Source organism: Medicago sativa, chromosome 6, assembly GCF_051527215.1.
Source record: "Medicago sativa cultivar Bolivia chromosome 6, Bolivia_mono, whole genome shotgun sequence".
Taxonomy (NCBI): domain Eukaryota; kingdom Viridiplantae; phylum Streptophyta; class Magnoliopsida; order Fabales; family Fabaceae; genus Medicago; species Medicago sativa.
Window position 1 is genome coordinate 14,817,102 of NC_140754.1, and position 10,739 is coordinate 14,827,840.

The 10,739-nt window shown below is 29.8% G+C and overlaps 1 protein-coding gene across 1 annotated transcript; it reads left to right on the forward strand.

The window, feature by feature from the left end:
• The first annotated feature begins 870 nt into the window (after positions 1–870).
• LOC146913092 (wax ester synthase/diacylglycerol acyltransferase 4-like) lies at positions 871–7,244 on the forward strand. The gene is made up of 5 exons (XM_085716342.1): positions 871–1,218; positions 3,103–3,681; positions 4,596–4,952; positions 6,023–6,160; positions 6,778–7,244. The coding sequence occupies exons 1-5, from the start codon at positions 1,033–1,035 to the stop codon at positions 6,925–6,927; spliced, it is 1,410 nt and encodes a 469-aa protein (XP_085572468.1). The 5' UTR covers positions 871–1,032; the 3' UTR covers positions 6,928–7,244.
• The last annotated feature ends 3,495 nt before the right edge of the window (positions 7,245–10,739 follow it).

A 10,739-nucleotide genomic window follows, 5' to 3' on the forward strand; every position in this document is an offset into this window, starting at 1 on the left:
ATTTTATCATTAGATCTACTCTAACCTTATAAATCCAACACAACTAAATTTGTCAGTAATTCAACATTATTGCGATTAACCAAGTGATTGAACTCAAATAGTTAATAAGCTCCATCAAAAAACAAATTTTTAAGAAAATTCAAGTTCAATTCCTAGGTTGAACAATTCTTAAACATACTTAATTTATTCCTAATCAAACTCCATATTAGTATGACCCATTTCCTTAGCAAGGGTTAATGCATTGAATACACAACTTTTAATGCAAAATATTAATGTATTTGACTCCTTAACCAGTGCCCTGGAGGCACGGCACTGGTTAGCATTTCCCAATAGATAAAACCAGTAAAAGTTGATCTAGTTAATAAATAATTGATTCGTAGTACTATGTAATTAATGACCCGAGTTCAACTCCTACCATATATATATGTGATGTCCTTGTTGGTTGGTTAATAATATACAAGTAAATTTATCAAAGAATTTTAGTAATTTAAACATTATCACGGTTAACTAACTGATTGAACTCAAATAGTTATAAACCCTATTGAAGAACGAATCATTTGAGAGTATTCGAGTTTGATTTCTAAGTTGAACAATTCTTGATCAGACTTCGTTTATTCCCAATCAAACTCGATGTTACTACGACTCATTTCTTTAAAAACTAGAGAATTAACACAAAATTATCACAATTAAACACACATTAGGTATATATTGAATGCTTTGTCAAAAAGAAATGTATATTTATTCAAAGCTGGATCTACCAGAAAATCTGCCATTTCCCTACACCAGTGCAAGTACATTAAGGACCGCCAAGGGTAGGGATGCAAGCTGTGTGACCATTAAATAAGGGCAAACAACCCGTAGTATTTAATTAATGCCAAGAATACTTTCCCTTCTCTCTCTTACTTCCCATTGTATATATCTACCCCAACACACCAACTCAAATTTCAACAGCACAAACTCATTCTACAATTCAACTAGCTTATTAATATTTTTTATATTTTATTTATATAGTTAAAATAGTGAAAGAAAAATATGGAAGGGTTTGAAGAAGAAATTACAGAGCCAGTGAGTCCCACAGGACAATATTTGAATAGCTCTTCCCTTTGTATATACATTTTAGGTGTTTTAGAATTTTCAACTCCATTAACACACATTTCTACCTTTGAATTGCTTCAAGATATCTTCCTTCCCATTAACACACGTTTCTCCTCCATCATGGTAATATATTTCTTTTATTTTAAAATACATTTTTATCTATATTAATCATGTTAATTTTTTTTTTGGTCAAATCATGTTTATTATTAAGTAGTATTAACTTCAGTCACATCCTTTATTTTTTGGCACATTTTAATATCTCTTTCTACATCTTAATATTATGTTTTAGGTACAAAATATCTCAATATTGTTTATGTGTGTGCTTTGTTTAAAAAAAATTGTTTATAGAGAAATTATGAACTTTGGAGTAGTATTTTGCTTTGGAGATCTGTACTTCATGTTTACAATGTTGGCTAAATCTGTATCATAATGAAAATAATAGTTTCAAAAACGACTCATCATGTGGAATGTAAGTTTTTTTTGGCATTTATAATGTTACATTAAATTTTAATTTTTTTCAATATATACTTTTTTTTAAATTGTTATTCTTTAAATATTTAAATCTTTTTTTGGTGTGAATCGGATATAGCATGCGCGTAACTATAGAGACTAAATAAGTTTAAAACATGTATCTCACAAATTACTTCACATAAAAATCCCCTTTTTTTTCTAAAAAAAAGGTACTTCACATATAATACCTTTTTATTGAAAGAAATGAAAACATAAAATGCAACATGAGACTTGTGAGATCATTCATCCTAATACTATTATACATAATATTATTGTAATTTTTTTTTAATTTATAATTTTCTTTTATGGGTGGCATGACGTCACATCTCTCTCTGATACTCATCCAAAGAGGTTCTCAACTATAAGATGCTACTCTAAAAAAAAATTATAAGAACCTAGCTAGTTTGACCAAAATAAAAACTACAAGATCTAGCAAGGACCAATAGTTGGAATTGGAAATGATATGGCATGGTTCATGCTCTTGTTCATGTATATGCTATTATATTGGGGTAAAGAGAGAGAAAAGAATTATTAAAATTGATAGGTACGTTTTGTTAAGGAGTCATTATCATATTGAGAAATGATATTTTGACAACCACTTTTTGACAACTTTCTCTCTCATACTCACATGATATTGTTATCATCTCTCTTCCTTTTTCTCTCTCCATCGTTTTTGACCAATAAGAAGTGAGAAAAACAAGGTTGTCAACAAAGTTGTCATCAAATGGATGTCAAAACATCATTACTCTATCATATTATATGTGTTTCTTCAAAGATATTATTAAATGTCATTAATGCAAATCATGTGAGCTTTTTGGCCCACAGCAGAAGCAGCATTCATTTCTGTTTCGAATTTTTGCCTTTCGAATATTAAATAGTTAGTGTACTATATTTCTTTTTTTAAAGAAGAATGTGCTGTATTTTTTTTTTATCCGTAGACGAAGTGTTAACACTACAAGGTTTTAGGTTTGATACTTTGTTCCGAGAAATACGTTAAATATAACAATTTTGACATTACCAATTGATATAGACTTTACGGACAAATAGTTGGTAGAAATTAATTATAATAGATAAACAAGAGTTGGTTTATTAATATAAAAAAAACATGCAAAGTTAAATTAAAAACAAATTCAATGAAACAATATATTTCCATACTTTTAAAGACTATCTCTTTTTATCCTAAACAAGTATCTACATTTTTAAATATCATGTGCATATACTTAATGCATAAAATGTCATTTCTTTATATAAGACCATAAATGTGAATTGTAATCTAATTTATTTATTTATTTGAAAAAGCTGAGTTGTAATCTTATAATTAGTCAAATTATATAATTTTGATGAAATTGAACAAACTATATTGTATTTCCACAAATGTATGTGCATGTTTTTAACAAAAATGTTGATGTTTGAATGTGTCTCATTATTTAGACCAATTAGTTTTTCCTATTATTAGGAAAAATTGAAAAACTAACCATGGACTACTTGATTGAATAGATCATGGACCAATTCGATGGAGAGAAAAAATGGAAGAAAGTTGAAGTTAACTTGGAAGAACATATTAAAGTTCCTGAATTTCCAAGTGACAAATCATCCAACTCATTCTATGATGAATATCTTGATGATTATATGTCAAAAATAGCAATGGAACATTTACCACAAGATAGACCACTATGGGAAATTCACATTATTAAATATCCAACAAAAAATGCAGCTGGTACCTTAGTATTCAAACTTCATCATGCACTTGGAGATGGTTACTCTCTAATGGGAGCACTTCTTTCATGTTTAGAAAGAGCTGATAACCCTTCTCTTCCATTCACATTACCATCAAGTCAAAAACCTAAGTCAATTTTTAATACCAAAGCAATCATCAAGAGATTTCCCTCTATTTTATCCTCAACACTTAGGTCTATGTTGGATTTTGGATGGAGTATAGTAAAAAGTAGCATGATTGAAGATGATCTATCACCAATTAGGTCACGTGCTGATGATGTCAAGCTTAGACAAATTACTATCTCAAATGTTTCATTCACTATGGAGCATATCAAAGAAGTGAAAACAAGACTTGGAGTGGTAGGTGAAATATCTCAAAGTTGGACTTTTATTTTATTTTTTGGCTTAGGTATTATACTTTTGAACCATCTAGTTTTGGTCCCTCAAATTTTATTTGAGGCAGTCAATTTTATCTACATCAAAAATTACAAAAAAATGGTCCTAATTAAACTCCTAATTATATTAGGGTTTTATGATGGATTTGATAAATGAAAAATCTTTGAAGTTAAATGTTTATAGAAATCTTGATGATTTTTATTTTGAAAAATTGCAAGATATTAAAAGGGGAACAATTTGGGACTTCTTAATTTTGAATGCATTTTCTTTTTTTAATTAGTGAAAATTGTGTGATAAAGTTTAAAACAATTTAATTGTTTCAAATTATAATTATTTTAAATAGATTATAAGAATTTAAGAGTTTTAAATAAATGAAAATGATTGAAGAATATAATTATAACATTTTTTTGACACATAATTATAACAATTGAGGACTGCATATGTTTTAAAAATATTTAAAAGACCAAAATCATACATTAGCTATAATAGGGATTATGAGTATAATCATGCCTTTTTATTAGAAATTATATCCCACATGAAAAATAAATTTAAATTGTTAGTATAAAACTATGTATATAAAATACATGCCTAGTTTGTACACCCATAATAATAGTTGTTCAGTTTGGGAGTAGAATCAATGCTCTTTTTTCTGTCACACTCTTTGTTTTGTTTTACATCTACCCTTGCATCCACTAATTTATGGCACTATCATATCATTGATGAGTTTATAGGTGAAGTTGTTGGAGTAAAAAGAAAAAATGTGTAAAGAAAATATTAAATATTCTTCAAATTAATAGCACTAAACTAGTAACATTGTTCATTCTTAGAAATTAATTTTACATTCTCAATTAATGATTTTTTATCTCATTTTTTCACAGAGCATAAATGATGTGATTGCTGGATTAATTTTCTTTGGAATTCGGTTATACATGCTAGAAGTTAATAAAGAATCAAGAAAAGCTAGCTCAACAGCATTGGTGTTATTGAATACAAGAAATACCAAAGGTTATAAATCTGTTAAGGAAATGGTTAGTAAGAACAATAATGGTGCTGCTTGGGGGAACCAATTTGCATTCTTGCATGTACCAATTCCAGAGCTTAATGATCCTAAATTTGAAAATCCACTTGAATTTATTTGGGAAGCTCATAAAGAAATCAGCAGGAAGAAAAATTCTTTGGTCACACCTCTTACTGGCATGCTCTTAAATATGGTGAAAACACTCAGAGGACCTGAGGTTGGTAGTTAGACTTAATTTAATGTCATTAATTTTCTATGTCTAAAAATTTGATTGAGAGGGCTTTCCATTCTTTTTATATAAATGTCATTTTTTTTTTTGTAAAAAAAGAAAAAAGACTTTCAAATTTAAATAAAAAATATAATTTGTATACACTGACAATAACTTTTTTTATAGTATTTGAGCTCAACCACTTGAGCTACACCTTGAAGACTTTATAGTCTAATAGTATAAATTAGTTGTACACATATAGGTATAAAAAAAGTTTATATAGGTTTCCCTAAAAAAATAAAAAGTTTATATAGGTTTCCCTAAAAAAATAAAGTTTATATAGGTTTCCCTAAAAAAATAATATAGTCTAATATTATTATGCATTCAAATGATGTCATCTATTTGAATGTCATCTTATCTTATGTGTAAAACGTTTTTTACATTGTCAAATATATACAATGTAATGTTTTACCTAAATATCAAATTTTGTATGTATTTGTTTAGAAAGCTTCTTTTCTCGTTTCTGTTTATAGAAAAAACACATGTGTTTGAAAGTATATTTCTTAGGAGTATATATACTTTCGAATTGACTTTGAGGGAAAGCGTAAACAAACTGTTAGGGTTTGATCCTTAGAGGTAGAAACGATTGTTAAGAAATGGAGAAGAATGATATAGATTGTATTGAACGTAAGGAATTACAATCAAGATAGTAAGTTCAATCAATTTATTTAGGGAATCGAAATACTAGAACCTAAAGATAGAAGAAGAACCTAAGCACAAGTGTTTAGGGTTATTATACTACTAGAGAGTACTTGAGGCAGAATGAGCGACTTCATCAATTCTCTTCATACTTATTCTTGATCATCATTTTCCTATTTATACATAATCTAAGCTTCCTTGATTTTATGATCACTAGTCATTTGTTTCAACTAATTATGTTATGCCAGGTGTAATTATACAAACATGAAAATGAAAATACAAGTATGAAAATCTAATTTTTTTTTTATTTGGTGTTCTTCAAAACTAATTCATAGGTTTATTTAATTGAAAACTTGTATATTAATAAATGGTGTTTCCAGGCTGCAGCTAGATATGTACACAGTACTTTAAGAAATTCAAGTACAACAATCTCAAATATCATTGGGCCAGTGGAACAAATGGCTTTGGCTAATCATCCAGTTAAAGGTCTATACTTCATGGTTGTTGGTCCACCTGAGGTATTTGATTTCTTGCAGTTAAATGTGTTTTTACACTTTTGAAATGTTAAAATCAATTTTTTATCTTTAGAGTTTAGTTATTTAGACACTCGAAAAACGACACCATATTTCAACATTGTATAAAATACAATCCAAATATGCATCGATGTCAAAACCAATAGGAACCGAAGAGAGAAAAAGCAACGTAAAAATCATAAAGGACATGTATATACGGTGTTGATGTCGATGTCGAAAAATGTGTTTACAAACATTTCCGTTATTCTTATTACGTTTTTTTATTATTTTTCTTATAAATCACTAATTCAGTCTATGAAGTTGTATAGGTTGCATAATTCGATCTTATAATTATCAAAATTCAAAATAATCAACAAAATTGAAAATCTTCAATCACATTAGTATTGACTTTTTTAGATCGGTCAATCTTGGCTATCATTAACTTGATCGAGGACTTTCACCTTCACGATCAGTTGTTTGCTGATTCAGTATCAATTTGTTCGATTGCTAGAGAAGTTTAGGGATAAAATTGACGATTCATTTACATTGTTTCCTTTTCTAAAAGGTTTATTTTTTACATTTTGGTATCATATATTTTGGTATTTTTCTTTGTGCAATTGCAGAGTCTCACAGTAACGATCATGAGCTATATGGGAAAGTTAAGAATTGCATTTGGTTCTGAGAAAGATTTCATTGACAAGCAAAAAATCAAGTGTTGTGTGGAGAAATCTCTTGAGATGATAATTAAAGCATCAAGAAAGACTTCCACATAAAAAAAGAGGGAATACATTGCAGTTCAACTATATCAAGAAATCTCTTGAGATGATATTTATTTTTTCTTTATATTCAATGGTATGTAATGATTTTGTAATAGTTGGTAGTCTTTTTAAATATGGTATGCAACAATGCATTTTTGTTGAACATGGAATGTTAAATGACTCAAAAAAAGACTTTCACCTTATGAGTTTCTCGTGTGTCCCATTCGGATTCTAAAATCCAAAATGATTAATGTATTTTGGATTTTTTTATGGAGTATCTATGTCGTTCGGATGCATGAAAAATCAATAGAGTGAGAAAATAATGAGTCTAATTCATATGCTTATATTACGGCAAAACCACACTATGGTGGACCAAGTTTGCATCACATTCATTATTTGTTGCTTGGTAAAAATACTAATAACACCTCCATTTTTACTACTATATCAAATTTTAAGGAGGTTGTTTTACACTGCAAAAACACACCTTTGAAAATGCATCATATGATGACTAGGTAACTTTGAAAAAAGAGATAATGAATTTCTCTAAATTTAAATTACTAAATCCAGTCCAAAAATTGTACTAAAATTACATTTATATGTTTATATTCAAGTGTTTTATATGTTATATTTATTTTTCTTTTTACGCAATGTGTATACATTGCTTTAAAATGTGATGTTTTAATCCTTCATTTGTTTTATGATTAGATTTTAAATTGCTTTAGCACCAATTTGATTAAAATCAATAGGAATTTGAATATTTTTATATTGATGGGTGAAATAGATAAAATAGTCACAAGGAAGGGGGTTTTAAATTGTGTCCCTTTAAAAATTAAACATGTAACTTAAAAAATGATTCTCAAGTTGTTTACATGGAATAGTTAAGTTAGTGGAATGACTTCAGAACGTTCCGAAGTGTTTATGCAAAAGCAACTTAAATAAATAAATATGCTTGTGTGTGTAGTGTATACTGAAAATTAAGAGTATAGGGAAGAGAAGAAGAACACATAAAGATTTATAGTGGTTCACCCAATGTGGGTTAGTCCACTCCTCACAATCTTGTGAGTGTTTCCACTATAATGCTTGAGATAACCTCTCAAATCCTGCACCTTACAATATTGTTCACCTGAACAATTACAACAACTGTATTCTTTAAGCCTCAGCAGGCTTGCACCTTCTTGCTAAGTTACCCACTTAGACTTTTACACTTTCTGCTCAAAACTAACATTATAGTACCCCTAAAGTTAGATGAGACTTTCTTTACAATTTGTTTGGAGATTGAATGATTGAAATCAGACAAGAGAAGAAGAATGGAGGGAGAAGTTTATCTTTAAAAAGATAAGAGAGAATTGCTTCACACTTTTAAAGACTTCTTGGAATCTTTGTGGGATCAATTTTTTGTTAAAGCTTCAAACACTCTTATGTTGTTTTCTTGTATGCTTTGCAATGGTGCAAGTAATGTTGAGCCTTCCACTTCTATTTATAAAGTGTATTGACCTCTTGTAGCCGATGGAGAGCGACCAATGGTCTTATGCCATGTGTCCTATGCCCCACTAGCTTTTACTTAAAAATCTGGGCGAACATTCTGATCATCAGAATGTTGTTGTGTTCCTGAGAATTCATCAGAATATTGTTGTGTTCTTGATGATCATCATCTGGGTTTATCATGTATGAATGTATATGAGTTTATGGGTTCATCATATGCATGTCAGATGAATTTATGGGCATTATCCATGAGTAGTGTCATTTGCACTAACATCATAATGTTGCTGGATAAAGCCTTTCCAGATTTGCCTTGGAATGCGTGCAGGAGAGATAAAAGTGGATTCTGCATCTTCATGCCCATGCTTTGAGGGATTGTGTGGTCCATGTACAGTACCAACTTCCATACGTGTCTAACTCTGATTGAGTGAGACAATATTTCCTTTATGTTTTGCTTTTTGCTTTTCACCTACTGTACTGTTCATAAAGCATGTTCTGTGCTGAGCATTCTCAACATCAGAATGTTCCTTTCGTTTCACTTAGGATGATTTGTAAGACTTCCATTTGATGTAATCAAATCCTAATAGTGAAACAACAATGAAGAGCAGTGATTGTAACATCTAGGATGATATCCTCTTTGGAATATTCCTAGTACTTCCATGTTCATAGTCTTGAATGAACATTGAATATCCTTTTTGACATTAACTTTGTAAATGTCTTTATTGCTTGATTGATCCATGACAATGTACTTTACTGAACATTTATTCATGTCACGTGTGCCTTTCATGTTCTTGATAATGTTCTTGAGTTTCTGGGCTTGTATAAGAACAACCTTCTGAACTCTGCTTGAACATTCTGAACTATGAACAACATTTTAAATTAACTTTCTGACCTCAGAGTTAGTTCATGAATCCAAATGTCCTTTGATTTCTTGTATCTTGGTATGATTTAAAACCTTGTTCATGTCTTATTTAAACACTCAAGAGCACAAGTTAAATACCAAGAAATTAATCAAAGTCCATTAATTCCTTAATCATCAAAGTTTATCATCTTTAAAATTAATTAGGGATTTTGCCTCAACAATGGGTCCTGGCAAAAATTATGGAGATCCGTGGGGTTTGGGAAAAAATATTCTGAGGCAAGGAATAGGGCCGTCAGGTACGTGAGACACTTGGGGTGGCAGAGACGAGGAGCGGTGCTCCCCCGCTCGCTCCGTTGGCAACCCTAATTAGTCTTGAGATCAGAACATTAACACTAGAAGAATAGCATAAACTACACATGAAAGCTAACAAATGTTTTTTTTTCTCTTTTCTATAGACAAAATGACATTACTTAAAATTCACACACAAGTGCGAGATTCTAGGTTTAAATTTAGATGATGATGTTCAACCTAACAGTATTAACATTGTCAATTAAATTAGGTCAGTGAGAAGCTTTAACCTTTTAACTTTTCCTAAAGAACCAGTGTTCCGATACATTAAAAAGTCATACATTATTTAAAAATTGAGGAGGTCCATGATAGTGTTAGTTTATAAACACATGTCTCCAACTCAATCCACATAAACAACTACTTTTTTTTGGCATAATTGCATGTTTGATCCCTTATGTTTATTTTAGTTTTCAAGTTGGTCCCTTATGTTTTAAAAGTTTCAAATTGATCCCTTACGTTTTAAAAGTTTGGTCCAAAACGTTACTCACGTTGGAATAAGTTAGTCCCTTCCGCGACATGATATTGAGTTTAATAAAACAAAAAAAATTAAAAAAAAATGTTTTAAAATTGATTTTCTAAATAAGTTAAGTTCCATCACCCATATTGTCAACCCGAATCTTTAAACGTTAAGTGATTGGAGGGACTAACTTATTCCAACGTGAGTAACGTTTTGGACCAACTTGAAACTTTTAAAACGTAAGGAACCAACTTGAAACTTTTAAAACATAAGGGACCAACTTGAAAACTAAAATAAACATAAGGGATCAAACATGCAATTAAACCACTTTTTTTTGTTTGATGTATCTGAAACAACTACTTTTTAAGAACAGATAAGTGAATACCTTTAATTTTGAATTTCAAATTAGACAATAGATTGGAAAGAATACTTGAGATGGGAACACTTGATGATGGCTATAATGCTCAAATGATATTTTCATATTAAATTATGAATGTAAAGTAATGCCAAAATTTTAATTGGAGGTATACTTAAGGTGGAGTGACCTCATCAATGGATTATTTCTTGGTGAAATTCTTCGACTCGAGACAGGTGTTATAAATCATCACAATTCATAAATCTTGTCTTGTAAACCTTTAAATGAGACATGTAAACAAGATTTGGGATAACTTATAACACCTA